Consider the following 23,445-nt stretch of genomic DNA (forward strand, 5'->3'; position numbering starts at 1 on the left):
ATGTGCTGTTCTTGAGTCTAAAGCCATACTGCCTTCCAGTCAGTCAGAAATTCTTTCAGCAGTCATTCCATTATTTCCCTACTTTTAACAACAGACTGACAGTTTGCAAGGTTTCAGCCTCTTTCAACCTCTGTCTTTGTTTCACTTTTCTTGAAGCGAGTTCACAGTTGCTCTCTCCCAGTCTTATGAGACTTATTAGCTTTCCATGGTTTGTTAAAAATGTTAGTTAATGGTACCGCCAAGTTTCCCTTTAGCTGTCTTTGAATTCAAGGGTAAGTTCCAACAGGCCTCTTTCTCTTGTATAGCTTTAGTTTCGACATCTGTTACAAGTTTTTTAATCTGTGAATAGACTGGAATCAACCATCCCCAGTGTTCTGTCTGGATAAAACGTCCGTCTCTTACCCTCTAACTACTGAGCAGCAGTATTTATTTAGTAGTCCTAGGTCTTCTTCATCCTTCTTTGACTGCCATTCAGTTACTTTCCACCGTTTTCTGTTTTCTTTCCTTACTCCCTAGCACCAATGAAGCATTCTTGTTTTCCTTCTTGACAGGATTGGGAGTCATTTCCTCAGTTTGGAGCAGTGTTTTTCCAACTGCTCTTTAATTGGCATCATTCCCCATTTTGATCCTTTGTGTTTACCTGTTTGGTATAAATCCTTTTATACTTCCCTCATTGTCTTTTTAAACACCTTCATTCACCTCACACATTGAATGATGACTTAGTACACATGTAATTATAAAAGGAAAACCATTTTAAATTATTTTATTAACTTCATGCATTATACATATGTTTTCTTTTTTAGCAGTTATTATTCACTACAACAGTATATAAGTTACTCTAGTCCTGCCTTCCCTTCAAATCCATCTTCCTCCTGAACATTATTTTGCATGTACTGTTCCTTCAGATTCTGTTTATTTCTGTGTAATTTCCTCCATCCCTTTTCTAGAGATCCCATTTCCAGTTCTTGTATTTCCTTTACAGTATTCATTATTTCATTTGTGGTTGGTTTTATATTTGGTTTTCCATTTTCTAGCTGTTTTTTGGCATCCAACAGCATTAAATGTAGCAAGGCCTTACTAAGCCTATGCAGTTTACTTATTGTATATGTCCCATTCAGAAGAATAATTTCCTTGGCTGCAGTCATTTGCTTCCCCATCATTTCTGACAGTACTGTGTACGGAATTTTTTAAATCTGTCAACTTATTACACTCCCAAAAAACATGTTCCCAGTTGCATGTTTCTTCCCCGTCACACCTCCAACATTTGTTATGTACTACTGGAAAAATTCTCTGACTTCTCTGATGTCTGCTTAGGGCAGTGGTCTCCAACCTTTTTTGCACCAAGGACTGGAATCAATGTAAGACAATTTTCCATGGACCAGCCATCTCGTGGCACGCATAATAAAGTAGATATTTATTTATTTGACATTTGTTTAACGAGTAGGCCAGACCCGGGGAGAAAAGCTCCAAAGAACGATAAAAAGACAGTTGGCAATAATTACCAAAAAAAAAGCATTCTGTTTAACAGCATAACATTGATCTACTATGGTTGAAAGGTAAGGAAACCTAATGGCAACCTTACTGATTTTATGTTTAAGAGAGCAATTTTTAACATCTCTCCCTATTATTTGGATCTGTGCACCATACCTCTCAATTGTATAGATTTTCACAGAATGTCCAGATTTTTGCCTCATATTTTTGGTCTTTTTCTCATAAAATTGTTGTTTTCTGGCAAATCACTGGCAGATCATTGAGGCTGAAGTCAGAAAATAATGACGGACAGTTGAGTTTCATATTTCATACCCTTCAGAAAATTCATGCTAATGCAAAACCTGTATTTTTATCAACTTTCGAAGTTTGTAAGAGCAGTACTTAAAGGGGTCCCTATTGTGGGCCTTTGTCCTCCCATTATTTTTGGCTTTATTCAGATTTTATCTAAGTAAGAGGCTGAGAGGTACATACCTCTCAACTGTACAGATTTTCGCAGAATGTCCAGATTTTTCCCTTTGAGTTTTGGTCTGATCCTCATAACCTTTGTGATTTTCTGACAAATCACTGGGATGATCTGAGGATCGAAGTCATTAAGTAATGATAGACATTTGTATTTCAGACCTCATATCCTTCAGAAAAATGCATAAGACAAATCCTGTTATTCTAGCAACTTTCTGTAGTTATAAGAGCAATATTTAAAATCTGTCCCTATTTGTCCGCCCGTTCTGTTAGGCTTTGTCCAGATTTTTTGCACTACTAAGAGGTTGAGAGGTATATTGTGTGTGTGTGTGTGTGTGTGTGTGTGTGTGTGTGTGTGTGTGTGAGTCAGAGTGAAAGGGGGAGAGAGAGTGTGAAGAGTGAGTTTGATCGCTGGAGGCAGCAGCAATGAGGTTTGTGTACCTTTCGTCCATACCACACACACACAGTCTCTTTTGCATTCATGCACGCATTCACTCACACACATCGCTGTCACTCTTTTCCGATCTCTCACACAGTCACTCCCTCATTCATACCTGCATTCACTCACACATCACTCTTACTCTCTCCCGATCAAACACACAGTCACATCCTCATTCATACCTGTATTCATTCACACATCGCTCTGTCTGTCACACCCCAAGCCACACACCCACTTGCGCATTCATTCATACATCGCTCACTGTCTGTCACACCCACACGTCACGCACCCACTTACGCATTCGTACATCGCTCTCACTCTCCCAATCTCACACATACACACATAGTCACTTCCTCATTCATACCTGGATTCATTCACACATCGCTCTCACTCTTATGATCACACACACACACACACACACACACACACACACACACACACACACACACATTCTTTTGCTTTCATGCACGCATTCACTCACATGTAGATGCATAAACACACTCACACAGGCATTCACTTACCTGACGGCCAGGTACCAAGTGCTCCATGGCCCAGTACCAGTCTGCGGCCCAGTGATTTGGGACCGCTGGCTTAGGGTATAAAAATACCAATGCAAACACTTCCATGTGAAAATTCTAAACATTTTGTAGTTAGATGTGTACTTGGGAGTCATACAGATGTTATCCCAATGTTCCTTTATAAATTGCCCTTTCTGTCTTTGCTCCCCAACTTTTCTAACCTCATCTTTTTGATTCCTAACAGTGTTTTATATGTCCTGCTACTTATCCCTTTTTAACAGTAGTTTGTGTTTTAGACTCAACTAAAAATGTATGCAGAGTAGGTCATTCTCATAGCGCCCCCCCCCTGTCTCTTTCTCGTTGTCTATTCTCTTGCTACCAGTCCCTGGGTAGGGAAAGCAGTCCAAACTTCTGCTTGACCTTATCCCACTCATTTACCGTTGACTCCATAGTTATTTGTCTGTTTTCTGCACCTCTTCTTGTGGTCATCTCTATTAGTATATCTTCCTTTTTGAGTTCCTCTGTCAGCTTACTTCTTTGAATTCCTCCTTCTACTTTATAAATGTAATACTCTGTATGATTGTTGTTCTCTTCATCCAAAATCCTAATATCTCCTTATTTCTTGACACCCCTGTCTCATCATCACGCCTTTCTACTTTGATTTGTAGCTTTCTGTTTGTGTTGTGTGTACAGGCATCAGCTGTGTAGCTGTAAGGTGTCCCTTCAGATAAGATAATCCTAACCCATCTTGTTCTATTGGAAGAAATAACTTACCACACTTAACTCTTGCCCTCTACCCCTTCCAAATAAATTCCTTCATTTATGGTGCACATCTTCTCCTGTTTTTTATTTTTCCCAACTCATCTTCTCTGGTTGATGAAAATATGCCTGACCTTCATATGAAGCTAAAGGGACTGTAAACATTTTTACTACTTGTATCTTATTATCCTTATCCGTAATGAGGAGCTCCCATCATATGAAGCTAAAGGGACTGTAAACATTTTTACTACTTGTATCTTATTATCCTTATCCATAATGAGGAGCTCCCATCATATGAAGCTAAAGGGACTGTAAACATTTTTACTACTTGTATTTTATTATCCTTATCCGTAATGAGGAGCTCCCTTCATATGAAGCTAAAGGGACTGTAAACATTTTTACTACTTGTATCTTATTATCCTTATCCGTAATGAGGAGCTCCCATCATATGAAGCTAAAGGGACTGTAAACATTTTTACTACTTGTATCTTATTATCCTTATCCATAATGAGGAGCTCCCATCATATGAAGCTGAAGGGACTGTAAACATTTTTACTACTTGTATCTTATTATCCTTATCCGTAATGAGGAGCTCCCTTCATATGAAGCTAAAGGGACTGTAAACATTTTTACTACTTGTATCTTATTATCCTTATCCGTAATGAGGAGCTCCCATCATATGAAGCTGAAGGGACTTTAAACATTTTTACTACTTGTATCTTATTATCCTTATCTGTAATGAGGAGCTCCCATCATATGAAGCTGAAGGGACTGTAAACATTTTTACTACTTGTATCTTATTATCCTAATCCGTAATGAGGAGCTCCCATCATATGAAGCTAAAGGGACTGTAAACATTTTTACTACTTGTATCTTATTATCCTTCTCCGTAATGAGGAGCTCCCATCATATGAAGCTAAAGGGACTGTAAACATTTTTACTACTTGTATCTTATTATCCTTATCTGTAATGAGGAGCTCCCATCATATGAAGCTAAAGGGACTGTAAACATTTTTACTACTTGTATCTTATTATCCTTATCCATAATGAGGAGCTCCCTTCATATGAAGCTAAAGGGACTGTAAACATTTTTACTACTTGTATCTTATTATCCTTATCCGTAATGAGGAGCTCCCATCATATGAAGCTAAAGGGACTGTAAACATTTTTACTACTTGTATCTTATTATCCTTATCCGTAATGAGGAGCTCCCATCATATGAAGCTAAAGGGACTGTAAACATTTTTACTACTTGTATCTTATTATCCTTATCCATAATGAGGAGCTCCCATCATATGAAGCTGAAGGGACTGTAAACATTTTTACTACTTGTATCTTATTATCCTTATCCATAATTAGGAGCTCCCATCATATGAAGCTAAAGGGACTGTAAACATTTTTACTACTTGTATTTTATTATCCTTATCCATAATGAGGAGCTCCCATCATATGAAGCTAAAGGGACTGTAAACATTTTTACTACTTGTATCTTCTTATCCTTATCCGTAATGAGGAGCTCCCTTCATATGAAGCTGAAGGGACTGTAAACATTTTTACTACTTGTATCTTCTTATCCTTATCCATAATGAGGAGCTCCCATCATATGAAGCTGAAGGGACTGTAAACATTTTTACTACTTGTATTTTATTATCCTTATCCGTAATGAGGAGCTCCCTTCATATGAAGCTAAAGGGACTGTAAACATTTTTACTACTTGTATCTTATTATCCTTATCCGTAATGAGGAGCTCCCATCATATGAAGCTGAAGGGACTGTAAACATTTTTACTACTTGTATCTTATTATCCTTATCCGTAATGAGGAGCTCCCATCATATGAAGCTAAAGGGACTGTAAACATTTTTACTACTTGTATCTTATTATCCTTATCCATAATGAGGAGCTCCCAGCTTTTCAGTTTTTGTATTTTTGTTTGTTCTCTTTCCACATATTGTTAGCTGCCATAACAGAGTCCTTTTTAATCCATACACTAAAGTACATAATTTCACGGTCCACATAGACTTATGAATTCCTGAACCAATTCATTAATGGATTCATAGTTTACCAGTAGTCCTTTTAATCATTTATTTAATATTCCCTAAAAGGTTTAAAACTGTCTCAAAATATTTTGTTACAAAACGCTAAAATGTACTTTTCTGAGTTTATCAACAACAAAGTAATATCATGTGTGACTAAAGATAAGTTTTCCTGAGTACCATACCATTTTGTATCCTTGAATTTGTGAGTTCCTTATTTTCTTTGCCAGTTGCTCCAAGTATAAAGCAAATAATAAACGGGAAAGATGATATTTTGCCATTATTTTGAACTGTAGATTTCCTCCACAAACCCTTGGTGCTTCTCTGATGACCGTCCTTATACCTGCTGTTCCTCTACAGTATGGTCAGCGTTGCTTTCCAGAGGCACATTTTTACTTGGTGAAGTGCATTTCAGATGATTTTTGTATGACCAAGTGAACATTGGTACAGCCTCAGAGTTCCTGTCTGGAGATTACAGTTTTGTAATTTGTACACATGCTCAAGCCATTTCCTTGGCTTTATGGCCAGATCCTGAGCCAAAAAGCAAGGATTGGGATGCGAGTGTTGTGTACTTCTGTGGTACATCTCTTGATAATAAGATTGCATGGTGAGTAACTTTACATTTCTCAATGCCATTGTGTTGGTTTTAGTGTGCTTTAACCTCAAAGCTAGCTTACCTTGATGACTGAAATTTTTCTTTATTCTACAGATACAGTGGACAAAGTTGAAGACTCACCCAATTTGTTTGGTAATAAAAGTTTTGTTTTCCCTTTTTAATGATGAAAATATTTAAAGGAAAGCAAGAATTGCAGTCTTATACTCCTGCACTTCACAAGTCCAGAGTTCCTGTGATGTTTGTTTGCCATCTGTCAGTTATTTTACAGTAAGGAATAACTGCATGCTGGGTAGTAGCTTTGCTGTATTTTAGACATATGCACATCAGTGCCCTGCTGTTTCTGGGTGTACTGCACAAGATGAAGTGAATGCGAGATTCAACTAAGATTGCTCTACAAATAAAAACAAGCATGTAACTGTTGTATGGTAGGGGTGGGGTGCGGTCAGTCAGTACTTGATAACACAGTCATCTTAGGGGTTTGTTTAGTTTTCTGCAGCACTCTTGATTACAAAACTTATGAAGTTACCTGTCTTCATTGACCCCTGGCTCCTCATTTGAGCTCTTCAAGAAGCTACAAAGAATGAAGGACCCTAAAACTTTTTACAGTTGTTGTAGTGGAAACACTTTGGCAGGGAAAGGTGGAGGAGAGAAGTAATTTGTTGTGTACAGGGGCCACATTGCAGATTCTGCTGCTGGCCCTTTGGCTGTCACACAGCAGTGTCTGTATGCTGCTGTGCACATCGGGGTATCTAGGTGTGCTGGGTTATGTGCATTACATATGTATGCTGCTGTGCCCATCAGGGTATCTAGGTGTGCTGGGTTATGTGCATTACCTATGTATGCCGCTGTTCACATCAGGGTATCTGAGTGTGCTGGGTTATGTGCATTACCTATGTATGCCGCTGTGCACATCAGGGTATCTAAGTGTGCTGGGTTATGTGCGTTACCTATGTATGCTGCTGTGCACATCAGGGTATCTGAGTGTGCTGAGTTTTTGCGTTACCTATGTGTGCTGCTATGCACATGTACTGTTGGTGGGGCTTCAGCTGTCAGGAGCTGTCACTCCTGGTATGAACTCCTAAACCTGCTTTACCCAATACCACTGCGTTGCTGTGTGCTGGGGGTACCATTTTACATCATTGTAAGTACCAGTCATGCCTGTTGTGGTAGAGGTGTACGTAATGTTGGACCCAGGACAGAACCATTGGTTCTTCCCCCAGTGGTACTAAGTGATGCTGTACGGTAACTAGTGATAATCCTCTGCAGCTTCAGTCAAGGTTTGTGGGAGGAAGGCTGAGTTATAGAGTGTGAAGGTGTGAGAAAGACAGCCATTGTGAACTTCCCTTTTTCTTTTCTTTAAGTATCTGGACAAAGTGGAAGTTGAAATGAGAACATGTGAAGAACCACGACCTCCAAATGGCCCTTCACCCATTGCTCTTGCTGCTGGTCAAAGGTCAGTACATGAAGTTCTATACATTTTTATGTAATTTTCTAACTTTTTCTGTTCAGTTATTGTAGTTAACTTAATGGGTTCAAAGATCTGTAATTCAAACAGCATAAAACGGTGTGTGAGAAATGTACATATATAATGTCCTTGGATGCAAAAATATCGCACACAGTAAATTCAGACACCAAAAGCATTGTTAGTACATCACATATCATGCCTGTTCAAGGCCATCAAAATACATAATACAACATATGCTAATGTTCTAAAGATTAACCTCCGAGACCTCCAAAACACAACACAGGCACAAAGCACACTCTGCAAATTAGGCCTACCTCCTCACATAACGAAAGGAGTCTCAAAGTCACAGATCTGAGTGTGTAAGGCAGGCATTAACCAAATGTTCTTGTTATAAGTAACTCCATTGCAAGACATGCAGATATGATGGTTAGTTACTTGTCTGGTGCCAGGATCTGTCAGATCAGACATACACTCAAGTCCTTGAACAACAAGTAACCAGTATGACTCTGTTATACCTCATGCCGGTGTCCGTGACTTGAGGTGTACTTCCCTGGAGTATATGAAGGGAGATGTGATGGAGCTGTCAGACTTTGTGCCCCAGGCTGGTGTAAGCCTAGCACTGAGTGGCATTGGGCAGCATTCTACCTTCTCCAACGGTGCTGCCACAATATGAGCAAAAAATAATTAACTTCAATAATTGGCTTAAATTTTGGTGTCATTCAAAGGGGGTCCAATATTTTTAGCCTAGGAAGATATGACTGACAGGGTCTATATTACCAACTCGAACAAACTGAAATGCGAATACTGTTTCATCGACATATGTTTCAAACGCACAGGTAAGCGAGCATCCACATCATGGGTGTCGTGTGTAATTGGCCTACTGCCTTTGTTGATGTGGCTGTTCGCTTGCCTGTGCATTCGACACACGTGTGTCGATAAAACTGTATTGGTAATATAGACCCGACTGACAGACCATACTGCTTCGCCAGTGATGGTCTGCATCTGTCCCTTCTCTGGTTTCATTTATTGGCAAAGACTTTGCCCACCCCATAGTGCCTTTTTTAGGCAATGCCAACATGATGAAACAAGCAAAGGAAAATATGAACGTATTACTGATTAGTGCCAGGAGCCTAAACCTTGATACAGTGGTAGGCTTGATTGAGAAGGGTATGTGAGGGATCAGAAGCAAGAACTGAGGTGGGAGAGTTGCTCTCTGATAAGTTGCATTCTGAAACAGAGAAACCAAATAGGGGTGTTCTTTTCCCCCTTTTTAATTGCATTATATTTACAGCCATTGACAATGAAAGTGAGGGACTCAGGAATCTGGGGGTATAGTTGGTATGGCGGTTAGGAGGAATAGGCTTTATTTGCAGATGATGATATTTTGTACCCAGTAAAACCAGAAAAGGTCATCTCACTGTTGTGGGGCATTCTGAGACAGTTTCAAGTCTTTTCATGATATAAAATTAATGCAAAGGCAATAGTTGTAAACTATGTACCCAAACATGAATTGATTCAGCAATATCCATATCTGTGGGGACTTGATAAAATGAAGTATTTAGGAGTATGGGTTAAAAAGGATTTTGTTACGGCAGGACCCGCGGTAGTGGTGCTGTAGTAGCGTTGTCGCCTCACAGCAAGACCTTGTCCCGTTTGATTCTCAGCTAGAGCGTCTTCGGTGTGGAGGCACGCGTGAATGGGCATTCCTTCATTGAAGGTTGTGCGTCAGGGCTGGTAACTTGGCACGTAAAAATCCACTACCAAACCTTAGCGGACTGGAGTTCCGCTGTGGCGACCCCTAACCGGGATAAGCCGAAAGACGCAACAACAAGCTAAGGATATGTGGGAAGATGCTAAATAAAAGATAATACAAAAAAAGTGAGAAACTGGAAACTCTTGCCTATGGATATGGATAAGATACAAGCAGGAAAAATGTTATAGTCTGTTTAGTTTTATGTACAGTTCAGGCACATTTTTATCAACCAGTGGAGACGTTGTCAATCATACTTAGATGGAAGGATTTTGTATGGGAGTTGAAAAGGGCAAGAGTCAAGTGGGATAAGTTGATCCTCTCACTAGAACAAGGTAGTTGAGGATGACCCGATTTGAAGGGATATTTTAGAGCTACACACCTAAGGCTTATGTGCTTGTCATAAGCAGGGAGCTGTAATTCAAGGTGGAAAGGGATAATTGTGATGAAGCAGGGGAGACATTCCAGAAGTAAGGAGAGAAAGGGATTTTGGATGCAGATCCTTAAGGAAAATATATTATATTCATAATAGAAGTGGGACTTGTTGGCGGGACGGATTTGTGTCCCAGAGTCTCCCCCGTCTGTGGAGTAGACTCCTCCTCCACGTCAAGCAGTGTACCTCATTTTCCCTTTTTTGGTGCAACCTTAATGACTGGATGGGAAGCAGAGGGTGTGTCCCTGCTGGACAGGGGCTTTGGGTGCTGACTTGTCTAAACATGGGCTAAACTCTTGGCTATGCTTATAAGGGCCACAGGGCCAATAGCCTAGTAACTTCCTATAAAGTAGCAGAAAGTATTCCAAGAACTAAGCCAACATGAGAATGGAGAAAGGAGATTCTGACAGTAAGGACGACTGCAATTAGAGGTACAGAAAGTACACAAGAGATGGCTGGAATTTACTGGAGAAAACTGGCAATGGAACCAAGGTATTGGGAGCGAATAAATACAGAGGGAAGGTAATGGGAGTGGGAAGAGACCAAGAAAACATTCGGACTGCAAGTGGGAGACTACTTTCCCTATCGGGAATTAATTTCAGAGTATAGGGAAAGGGATATAGGGAATCACAAGTGAAAGACCTGCTGTGGTACAGTTTTTAGTTGAATCTAGAACAGAAGCTGCTGTTAAAAAGGGATAGTAGAGCATATAAAATATTGCACGATAACTCTAGGAATTTTATAAGAAGAGGTTAGGAAAGATTGGGAAGAGATTTGATAAGCACTTCACATGGAAACAATATGAGGACATGTGTATAGCTCTCAAATATGCAGTGAAGTCTAGAACATTTAGGATTTTTTTCTTGGAAGTGTTTCAGCAGGTATTTTTTTTACTGCAATCAGACTCGAAAGAATTTTTCCTCCGGTAGATGGCATATGTTGGTGTGTGATGGGGAAAAAGAGGCAACTGGAAGCTTATGTTTTGAGAGTGTAACGACTTGGCAGGCTTTAAAATTCCTTACAGAGTACTCTGTCAGAAATATTCGGTGGGCAATGGGTATAACTAAGGAAATTATTTCTTTGAGATGGGATATAGGATTTGAATTGCCTAAACCTACTAAAGCATTATTGTGTTTAATTGTGGTGGCTGCCAAAAAAAAAACAATTACTAGAAAATGGAAATCAGAGTCTGAACCAGCTGTATTTGAAGTTTTGAATATTGTTAGAGATAAAAGAACTGGAAGTGAGATCTTCAGAAAAGGGTAGGAGCACATTACTTAGAAAAAATAATGGAAATTATGGGAACAGTACATGCAGAATAATGTTTTGGAGGAGGAATGAGGTTTAAGGGAAAGCAGGACTTCAGCAATTCATGTAATGCTGGATTGATGATAGTTATATAAATGAATATATGTGATGCATTTTGTTTATAACTGGAACATGTTAATATGGTTTGTTTTCTTTATATAAATGTATGTTGGTCTATGTCTTAAGTGGTAATTCAATAAAGGTGCTTAAAAAAACAAGTGATCGCAATTGTGGCAGTTAACCAAGCCATTAGTTGCCAGATTTCTTTTTGAGCCCCTGGAGCAAGAGGGAGAAGATCTTGCACCTTTTGAATATGCATAGACAGCTCAGATTTTATGTCAGTAGTGTGGCATATCTCCCGAACCTACCCCCTTTGTGAAAAGGCCAGGATTATGTGGGAGTAGCTGATGTTCTCACAATGTTTTCTCTTTTGCAAAACACTTTGCTAAAAAGTTGAGGTGACAGGGGGACAGCAGATTCAGCAGATGTATTCTGATGCCTCACTAGTGGTCCCTCAAGCCAAATATGGCACCAATGTTTGTCTGTTGTTGGGGGAAGGCTTGCTACAACTTAATTGCACCCAACCAACACCAAGTGCAGCAACTTCTTTATTATTGTTTATTGTCTTTTGTTTACTGGGGAAGTCCAACAAGGCACAAATCCTAATTTCTGCAGAGGCTACTTTGCAGGTATTATTGAGACGAATAGTAAAAACATTTATCATATACTTAAGTTAAATTTTTACATAAGTCAAAGACATGTTGACACATAATAGCTGGAGATACAAGAGCAAAGCTAATGCACACAGGTTCTGTATACTGACATTAATATAAGGTAGGGTGTCACTAAAGAGCAAAGCTAATGCACACAGGTTCTGTATACTGACATTAATATAAGGTAGGGTGTCACTAAAGAGCAAAGCTAATGCACACCGGTTCTGTATACTGACATTAATATAAGGTAGGGTGTCACTAAAGAGCAAAGCTAATGCACACCGGTGCTGTATACTGACATTAATATAAGGTAGGGTGTCACTAGAGACCAACAGAAAATATTGGATGAGGAAGGGTATAAGCAGAAATAATCAAGAAAACATGAGTAAAAAAAGTTCCTGTAGTGGACAGTATGAGATAATGTGCGCAATAGTAGGAGAGGATTAAAAATGCAGGTTAGTTGGAGGGGCAATTGTGGGGATGAAAGAGACCGAGATAAGAAAGGTGAAATTGTCAGGGTTATTGATAGAGAGATTGACAATGGAAGAGAAATAGAAAGAAAGGTCGGTTTAGTCAGGATGAGATCATGGTCATAGCCACTTGGAAGTCACGAGGAAGTTACGTGTAGTATTAGGTTGAGTTTGAAACATGTGCTAATGGTTTGTTTTAGGGTGGGTGGGATGGACTTCCATTGCTTAACAACATGGAATTGAGTACAGTGAGTTGTCCTTATCCCTCCACAGGGACAGACCCCAAAGGAAGCCGTCATTCATTAGTGGCCACTGGGGCTTTCTTTTTTTTATGCCTTTCCACCACTTCCCCTGATCACCATCTTTCTACAGAAAGCTAGATGGAGTAGAACAATAGTGATCCTCATAACCCCATTCAGGCCTGAACAACTATTATTCTCCTATCTTTGGCCTCACCTCAAGAAAAGGCTCTTCTTTTTTTAAAACCTTTATTGAATTAGTACTTGTGACATAGGCAAACAAATTTAGATAAAAGTAATCAAACCTATTTAACAAGTTCACATTTATAAACATTATACATCATATATATTGTTCTGTACCATATAATCAAAGCAACATTATGTACATTTTTCAGTTTCTGCCTTCACTTAAACCTCATGCAAGGCACTACCAGGCAAACATTTTACATCATCTAGATTTTTTGCATATTTGGGAGTCTTGCCATTGTTTCTATGTGAATTGCTTATCTAATCTCTTGTCCCAAGCTTTCCTGACCTCTTCTGATTGACTCTTTTAAATATAGTTACATGTTTTATATGCCTTGCTGATTATCCCTTTTTTAATAGCAGCTTCTGTTCTAGATTCAGTTAAAACCCAGCCAGTGCAGGTGTGTCGGGACTCTGCTTCGTGATCCCCTTATGGATCTCCTCTTCTCTCCTGTCCATGCAGCAGACCTCAGTCACACATCCAGCCACTCCAGTTAACTGCATGTTTTCTTTTGTTCCTTTGCAGGCCAGGAACACTTTATACCTGCCAAGGGTGGTTCAGGTCCTCACTGCTTCCCCAGAGCCCTCTATTCATAATCCGTATCAGGGAAATTGGAAAAAGTTCTCCCTTTGGCCATTCCAGAAGGGTTTAGACCCTGTCTCTGCTACCATTCCCTTTATGTTACTATTTATTGTTGTTTATGCGGGATCTAGCTTCTCCTCTATCAAAATACATCCAGCAGCCGTATCCAACTTCTACCAAGGTTTCAGCCTTCAGTCTTTAGTATCTCAGAAAATGTGTAAGGCTTTTCTAAAAGGTACTCTCTTTGCCCTCCACTTAAGGATGGTGTTCCTTCTTGGGGTGCTACCCTGATTTTGGGGAGTCTAAACCACACCTTTATTCAATTGTCACTAGTGACATAACCAAACTTACATTTTTAATAAATGTAACAAACCTTACTAACAGGTTCTTATTTACCAATGTTACACATGATATAGATATATATTGGTGTGTACATATATATATATATATATATATATATATATATATATATATATGTGTGTGTGTGTGTATATATATATATATATATACACACACACACACACACACATATATATATATATATATATATATATATATATCTATATATATATATACACTACACACACACACATATATATATATATATATATGTATGTATGTGTGTATATATATATATATATATATATATATATATATATATATAACATCTAATCAAAACAACACGACATAAATTGTTCAGTCCCTGCCTTCTCTTAAACAGGATTCCTCCTCCAAAACATTTTTCTGCATGTATTATTCCTACAATTTGCATGTTTTTTTATGTAATTTACTCCCACCCATTTCTAAGAATCCCACCTTCTGTTCTTTTATCTCTGTTAAAATATTCACTACTTCAAGTATAGTTAGTTTAGATTTTTATTTCCACTTTCTAATAATTTTGGCAGACACCAGAATTCAGTCTAACAGGTCCTTACTATGTCTAGGCAATTAAGCCTATTCTAGCAATTCTCAAGTGAAAAAAATAATTTCCTTGGTTACTGAGTTGCTCACCTAGTATTCCTGACAGAGTATTCTGTAGGGAAATTTTAAAGTCTATCAACTCATTAAACTCAAGAACACATGCTCAAAGGTTGTATTTCTTCCCTATTAAACTTCGAACATTTGCCATATACCTTAGGAAAAAAATCTTTGGTATCTGCTTGTGGTATACAAGTGTTTGTGCAAACACTTTCAGGCAAAAATCCTAAATCTCCAAGATTTTGTTGCATATTTGGGAGCCGTACATATGTCCTCCCATTGTTTCTCTGTGAATTGCATTATCCAGTCTAATGTCTCTTCCCAATCTTTTCAAACCTCTTTATATTGATTTCTGGGTACTTTTCCATTAATGGGGCAACACTTCTAATGAGTGGTTTCCGTTATCAGGCTAACATCGGAAAAGTACCCTCTTTTCTAAAAGGCATTTTGTACTTAGTGAATTTACTCAATCACACAATGAAAGCTCTGGAAAGAGTTATAGTGCCACTTTGTTTTAACCACAATGAGAATGAGGTCCGTGGACACTACCTCCAGACTGCCCTTGACATTTAGGGACAACCCACCCCATTTTTCTTACTAGTAGGTTTATATATTGCGTCTTTATTAAAAAGGTCCCAAATATATTTCTGAACTACACAACAGCCAGCTTTCCAGGGGGAGTAGAGTAGCTCCCCGTCACAACCTATCTGCTAAAAATTGTCTAAGACACGTTTTAAGTTGCTCACATTTGCTCGTTTAGAGCCCCTGATCGGTGTCCCAGGCTTTATCTCCAGAGAATTCTTTACAAGGTGTAACTGGAGCAAAATAGGCAGTAGTGTCGCTGGTAACTTAAACCAGTATGTTATAAACAAAACACCTTTACTCAAACAGCATCAATTTCAAGAGTAAAGGGTACCCATACGGTTTCACATCATCATTTGAAGCAGTGCTGCTTAGTTCCGGGAAAAGGTGAAGAAAATCCCCAGTGAACATGACCCCATTCCAGAAACTGCATCTAATGTGCATATTTCTCAAAAGTGCTGTCTCATGAACAGAAGTGCAGCAACTACGGAATACATGTTGTCACTGGAGAGTTTTGAAAGAGAAATTCCAAATACTCATAAATGTGCTTTATATGTGGATATTAATAGGCACACAACTATTGCAGGGTAGTTTTTCGTTCTGGCTAAAATGTAATAATTATCTGTGACAGGAAAATAAGTGTGTGTGTGTGTGGCCCACTTCAGCAGCATATGTGAGATCAGTGCAAGCACCTGTTCAGACTGCAAGCGCTCGTTTGGAAGTGTTGCCCCTATAATGGAAAAGTACCGATTTCTGTAGTTGTCTTATAATTATATACCCTCTTATTTGTCTCTTTTGTAACAGCATCTTCTGTTCTAAATTCAGTTAAAAATTCAGCCAGTCCAGGTCTTTCATTTAGAATCCCCCTATCCCTTTCTCTTTGTTTGTACTCTATCAATCCATTATAGAGAATGCAGTCAGTAGCTTGCAATCCAAATCTTTTCTTGACCTCTTCCCGTTCTATTACCTTTCCTTCTCTAATTATTTGTTCCCAATATATTGGTTCTTTTGCCAGCTTCCACCAATAAATTCCAGCCCCCTTTTGCCTATTCTGTGTACTCCTAATTGCAGTCACCCATATTAACATAATTTCCTTTCTCCATTCCAGTGTTGGCTTAGTTCTTAGGATACTTTGTTACTTTTTGAATCTAATATTCAGAATGACTTTTTTTATTCTCCTGAAGGATCTGTGTCCAAAATACCATTCTTTCCGTATTTCCTGAATTATGCCCCCCCCAAGTTCATCATCAACCCTTTCCACTTTAAATTGTACTTTTCTGCTTGTTGTTTAAATGAGCCTTAACTGGGTAGCTCTAAAATATCCCTTCACATCTAAACGTCCTTGCTCTGTTGGGAGGATTAATTTGTTGTGCTTGACTCTTGTCCTTTTCCCTAACCAAATGAAATCCTTCCACTCTTTATGAATTGCTACCTGCAACTTCTCTGCTGGTTCATAAACATGCCTTACCTTTATGTAAAACTAGAGAAACTAAAAACGTATTTACTACTTGCTTCTTTATAGCCATATCCATAAGCAAGAGCTTCCAGTTGCTTATTTTTCGTTTCTTTTGTTTAGTCTGTTACCGCACATCTTCAGCTGTTGTAGCAGAATCCTTTTAATCAATACTTCATTTTATCATGTCCCCATAAATATGGGTATTGCTGAACCAATTCATGTGTGGGTACATAGTTTGTAGCTGTAGCCTTTCTTTTATCTTTATTAATTTCATATCCTGAAAAAACATGGAACTGTCTCAGAATGTTCAAATGCTTTCTCTCTATCTAGACCCACCAATAACAGCTGCATTTTCTTACATTCTGCTTCCCTCTGGATCATCATTGTTCTATTAATGTCAAATGTTTGCCTCCCCTTCACAAAACCACATTGATCCAGATCTACCAATTTTGTCATCAACTTTGCCATTCTTTTAGCCAGTATAGACATAAACACTTTATAGAGTCATGGTTTAAGATTGAAATGGGTCTATGTGAGACTATATATGATAGATCTTTACTGAATGTAGGTATTATAGCCCCCATTTTACCATGATGTTGGTGTTTCTCCTCCTTTAAAATAGTGTTAACAAACCCTTCCAGATCTTTATCACTGTCTTCCTTCCTGGCCTCCAAACTTTCGATAGAATTCCATGTGTTCCTGGAGACTTTTCAGCAGATTGGTTATTTATCTCATCTCCTCCTATATTAACTGTTATTAATCTACCTCTAACCTTGGCATAATTAAGTCTTCCATAAATATTTCCATCTGTGCCTTTTCATGATTTCCCCACTTCTCTGCTTTATACAGATTTTCATAAAATTTCCAAAGCATCAGTAATACCTCTACAGGATCTCTAGTTGTTATTCTTATAGGCTCCCTAAGTTTGGCAGCAGGCCTTTCTAGTTTCTGCTGTCCGAGTCATTGTTCCAAAAGTTTTGTGCTCTTGGGTTATCAGAAAACAGTTGCTTAACAGCAGCCTTTCTAAACTCATGCATATTATCCAGGTGCTCCCTTATTTTCTCTTTAGCATTCTACAATTGCATCTCTTCTTGTTTTGTGAGATTCCACTTATTTTGTGATACTGTAAACTTTGTCAGCTCCTCTAAATGACTCATTACTTCTTAACCAGATCTCAGTTTCTTTTATTTCTACCCTATTTTTAAACTCCACTTTTACTTCATCCCACTCAGTAGCTATAACTTCTGGAGTACTTTCTATCTTCTGTAATAACTCCTGGAGTACTTTCTATCTTCCGTAATAACTCCTGGATAATTTCCACTACCATTCCTTAAATTCCTGTCTTTTTAATAGGTAGGTGGGTATGCTCCAGTGTCTCATCTTTATTTCATTATTCTGTATTTTTATCTAATTTTAAACAAGAAACATCTTTATTAGATTATCATGTACAACACAGGGAACCTTACATTTATATAAATGAAAAGAAACCATACTGACACAGTTTCAGCTGCAAACATTATACGTTACAAACCATGACGACACAATTGTAGCTGCAAACATCATATATCACTTATAATATACCCAGTCATTGTCAATCAACCATTCTGCCTTCTTTTAAACTTCGTTCCTCCTCCTCTGCATGTATTGATCCCACAATTCCTATTTTTTCCTATATAATTTGCTCCTACCCTTTTCTAAAGATCTCAGTTCCAGTTGTTTTCTCTCTCTCACTATATTCGTTGCTTCCAGTAAAGTTGGTTTAGACTTTGATTTCCATTTTCTAGTCGTTGCTTTTTTGGCAGCTACCATAGTTAGACTCAGCAAGGCCTTACTGTGTAATTCCAGTTCTGTGTCACAACTCAAAAAATAATTTCCTTAGTTACACCAATTTGCTCACCCAGCATCTCCAACAGAGCAGTCTGCAGGGAATCTTTAAAATGTGTCAACTCATTATATTCTCAGAAAATATGTTCCAGTTACCATTTTCTTTCACATCACACCTCCAACATTTGCGGTCTACCTGAGAAAAAATTCTATGGAATCTACTTGGGTTATAAAAATGCCTATGTAAACACTTTCAAGGAACGAGCCTAAATCTTCTAGACTTTGTTGCATATTTGGGAGACATACATACATACATCCTCCCATTCTTTCTTTATGAATTGCATATCCAGTCTCTCTTCCCAATCCTTTCTAACCTCCTCTGATTGATTCTTATAGTTGTCATGCAAAATGTTATATGCTGTACTAATTATTCCTTTCTTAATGGCAACTCCTGTTCAAATTCTACTAAAAACTCTCCCAGTGCTGGTCTTTCATTTAGGACCCCCCTCCCCATTTCTTTCTTTATGCCTGTATTCTGATATCAGTTCTTGACAGGTAAGGCAATCTCTAACCTGCAGTCCAAATAAATTCTTGGTGTCTTTCCATTCTATTACCATTCCCTGTCTCGTTTTTTGCGCCCAATATGTGTTCCTTGGCCAGTTTTCTCCATTAAATTCCAGCCCCTTTTTGCCTATTGTCTGTATCCCTAATTGCAGTCAGCCCTATCGGCAGAATCACCTTCTCCATTCCCATGTTGGCTTAGTTCTTAAAATACTTTTCTTCTACTTTGTGAATGTAATATTCTGTATGGTTATTGTGATTCTTCTTAAAGGTCTGCATCCAAAACCCCAGTCTCCTTGTTTCTTGAGTTCCCCCCTGTTTCATCATCATCTCTTTTCACTTTGAGTTATAGTTTTTTGCTTGTGTTATGTATAGATGGCTTAACTATGTTGCTCCGAAATACCACTTTAAATCGGGTAATCGCAACTCCAGTTCTTTTGGAAGAATACGTTTATCCCACTTAACGTCTTCCCCTCCCAGATAAAATTATTCAGCCTTTATTAATTGCTATCCATACCTTCTGTGGTTGATAAGTATGCCTGCCCTTGTGTATAAGACTAAAGGGACTAAAACATTTTAACTGCTTGTGTCTTAATATTGATATCCATATAACAGAGTTTGCATTTTCTCAGTTTAGCTTTTGTGTAGTCTCTTCCCACATAGCCTTAGCTGCCACACTGGAATCATTTTTAATCCATACTCCTAAATACTTCATTTTATCATGTCCCCATAAGTATGAATATTGCTGAACCAATTCTTATGTGGGTACATAATTTACAGCTATTGCCTTTGTTTTAACGTCATTAATTTTGTATCCCGAAAAGATTCTAAACTGTCTCAGTATGTTGCACAACACTGTAGTGCCCCTTTCTGGTTTTGTCGTGTATAAAATAATATCATCTGCAAATAAAGCCAGCTTTTCTTGACTGTCATACCAATTGTATCCTTGAATTTCTGAGTCCCTTATTTTCTTTACTAGTGGTTCTAAATATAATGCAGATAACAAAGGGGAGAGAGGACACCCTTCCCTGGTTCCTCTGCTTAAGCAGAGATTGTCAGAGAGGATCCTACCCACTTTAATTTCCACTGCTGTTCTGTCATATATCCTCCCAATGAAGCTTATAACTTTATCAGGGAATGCAAATGCTTCCATTGCTCGGCTCATAAAGTCCCAGCTTACTCTGTCAAATGCTTTCTTTGCATCAAGACCCACCAACAACAATGATATTTTCTTACATTGTGCTCCCCTCTGGATCATCAATCTTCTGTTAATGTTGCCATATGTTTGCCCCATCTCCACACAGCCACATTGATCCATATCTGTCAGTTTTGGCCTTACTTTTGCAATGTTTAGCCATTATAGACTTAAACACTTTATAATCATGGTTTAGTATTGAAATGGGCCTGTATGAAGCTGGATCTGGTGAGTCTTTACTCTCTTTAGGTATTACAGCTACCACTGCTTTCTTCCAGGATGTTGGTACTTCTCCTCCTCTTAAAATACTGTTAAACAAGACCTTCCAGATCTTTATCAGTTCTTTCCCTCCTAGCTTCCAAACTACTAGCCCTGCATTTTTATCTTTGTAATTATTGGTGCATGATCTGAAATAGTTAGTGGAAATGTATCAAAGTTCTCAATTAAACGTGCGTCCAGTCTAGCTCAGTTTATTGTACCTTGATGAATAATATGTAAATTCTTTCAAAGTTCCTACTACTGAATCTGCATCTTTCTTGCTAAATATTTTCATAAATTTCTTTAGAAATCTACCCTCTTTTGTATATAATATTACATATTTTCCCTTCTAGGCCTCCTGGATACATCCTCATTGTTGCAAATCAAATTCCACTCCCCACCTACAAGTAATATTCCCTGATGAAAGCTAATTTCTCCTTCCAAAATTTTTTAAGGTCCATAATAGCAGTTTAGGTAGAATACAAATACATAGATAAATACATACGGGCATAATCCTCATCCCTTGCCTGTAACCCGTTACTATCTTTTTTTTTTGTTTGTTTTCTATCTGTACTGCAGCTCCTTCAGCAATTAATATAAGTACACCTTTTTTCTTTTGTCCCTGATATTCTTTTGTGCTTGTTTTCATCTTGAAAAGTACAAAACCTGTAACGGTCATATTGACTTTGCTTACTTAGTAATTTGTACGTGAAAGACTGAAGAATCTTTATCCTTCATAGAGTATTAAACTAAATTGTCATTTCTCTACTGGATTTTTATGCTGTGAATTGTACTCTGTGTACTTGCTAATCATTTAGAATCTTAATGTCTATTATTTTAACTTAGTTTATTGTTACTCTTGGTAACTATATTTTTGTAGTTGTGTATTATGTTTATGTAGTTATGTTGTTATGTTTTTGCGGAGCTTTTCTCCCCGGGTCTCCACTGAAAAAGGGCTTCGGCCCAGCTGGACTAACCCAGTCAACAAATGTCAAATATATAAATAAATAAATACATGTTATTCGATAGTTTTACTTATTGTTCTGGTGTGCTGGAATCTTCTCCTAAAAATCTGAGAAACTTTAATACCAGGAAAAGGGAAACATAGAACAGGGCTGTCAAACTGTGAGGCTGTCTGGGGCCACATATGTTACGTGAGCTCAGTTCGAGGGCCAAATACTCTTCAATTCATACATACTGTCAAATGTGGTAGTCCCATGCAACTGTTTTGTAATTTGTTGCTATAAACGTTCATTCTCTAGTGGCCTGTATGTTTCACATTACCGTACTACAGAAGAATGCTCAGTAGAGTCAGTACAATGCAATGATTTATTAATGTTATTTGTCATTATGTTATGAATTTCCTGCAGAGTGCAGAATGCACAAAGAGAACAACTGAATCAAGCACTTGGCAGCGCTCAACCAGCGTACATCTGAGTGAAGAGGTAAGTCCCCCGTACTGTGTTTTAATCTCTTCGAGAAATTCCCCAAACCTATGTCGATGGACTTTATTGTCGCCACGGATTATATTGATGATGGCTATGACCGTGTTCATAATGTTGTGAAGTTTGACATAACAGCCGCAAAGGGCCTCCTGGTGTATAATACAGTGCAGGTGTACACAGTCAATTCCATTTTGCCGCAAAAGTCCTACCAAGCCACCTTTACCAGCGCTTTTATCCCATCAGTTCTAATGCTTGAGAATTTTTCAAATCCACCGTACTTTTGCACTGCTGTCATCAGTGTATTGTAAATGTCAGTAGCTTTCGTACCAAAATTCACTGGCACTATCTCCAGTAGTTCTTCATTCACGGTGAAATTATCATCACTTGTTCTAATAAAAATAACAAGCTCACTGATATCAGCAATGTCAGTACTTTCATCCAGTGCCAACGAAAAGTACTTGCATTGATCGATTATGTTTTTCAATTTTTTTTTTCAACATACTCATCCAAATCAGCTACTCTCCTGCTCGACTGTCTGATGAGAAAGAGAAACGGTTTCAAAATTCTTTTTCATCTTCTCATCGCCAAATGCTGTGGCCATTTCCATTGCGCAACGCTTTACAATCTCACCATCTGTAAACTGCTTCTTACTTTTGGCCAGTTCAAGACTGAGAGCATAAGATGCGATGACACTTTGGGTTTGGCTGGTCAAGGGTTTAAGCATAATGTCTTTCTGCTTATTCATCTTGCTTTTCAAGTCATTAAAAACGATCAAACGGGCTTGATCCGTGTACTGGTCATACTTTTTCTTATGGTGAGTTTCATAATGTCCCCAAGTTGTATTTTTTTGCGACAGTTGTCACTAGCAAACAGACAACACATTGAGGCTTACCACCGTTTTCTGCAAACAAGTATGTCTCCTCCCACCGACTTTGGAATGTACGGTTTTCTGCGTCGACTTTACGCTTACCACTCATGATTATCCGATCATCAATTAGACAAGATTTGCACGGTCTGAAGTAAAGTACATGTAGCTGTAGCACACTACAATAGTTTCATATTGAAACTTCAAGGCGCCGACTTTCTCTGCTCACTGGCATTTTTGACTGATATGTGATGACTGTGTGACGTCATCTCGCAACACAAGAATCGGCGAGATAAAAAAAAATGAATGAAGTTACGTGTAAATGGCGAATCCTACCTAAGATGACCAGAATTTGTCAGTGCATTCTGGAAATGCAAACAAAATTAATATTAATTGTAAAAATGTAAAATTTGTCTTTTTTATAGATTTAAGGTTGCAAACTGGTTGTGGGCCGGACATAGAAGGTCTTTTAAAGAACAAAAATTATTAGAAGTTATAGAAGTGACTAGCCAGCATCTTGAAGTGATGCCTAAGGCCTTGTGTTGTGATCTTGCTTGTTCATCTACAGAAGTACATACGTCTGTCTTTCTGTTGCTCACTTGCACAACCTCTTTTATCCATAAATGCAGTAGTTAAGCAAACAGTAATTGGATTCTGCTTGGGATCTGAATTTTGTAATTTAAAAATTAACCTCATCTTACTTTGCTTCCACCACTTCTTTTGACCTACGGTATTATCCTATAAGACTGTTTTTCTAG

The 23,445-nt window shown here is 38.2% G+C and overlaps 1 protein-coding gene across 1 annotated transcript in view; it reads left to right on the top strand.

Annotated features, from left to right (window-relative positions):
• UHRF1BP1 (UHRF1 binding protein 1) overlaps positions 1-23,445 on the top strand; it is a 1,147,688-nt gene that overhangs the window by 557,154 nt on the left and 567,089 nt on the right. The window contains exons 3-4 of the mRNA XM_044076560.1: positions 6,410-6,448; positions 7,678-7,769. Coding sequence (XP_043932495.1) covers positions 6,410-6,448; positions 7,678-7,769 — 131 coding nt within the window. The remainder of the gene's footprint in view (positions 1-6,409; positions 6,449-7,677; positions 7,770-23,445) is intronic.

This window comes from Protopterus annectens, chromosome 7.part0 (assembly GCF_019279795.1).
Source record: "Protopterus annectens isolate FY-2018-M chromosome 7.part0, PAN1.0, whole genome shotgun sequence".
In the NCBI taxonomy this organism is placed as follows: Eukaryota; Metazoa; Chordata; order Ceratodontiformes; family Protopteridae; genus Protopterus; species Protopterus annectens.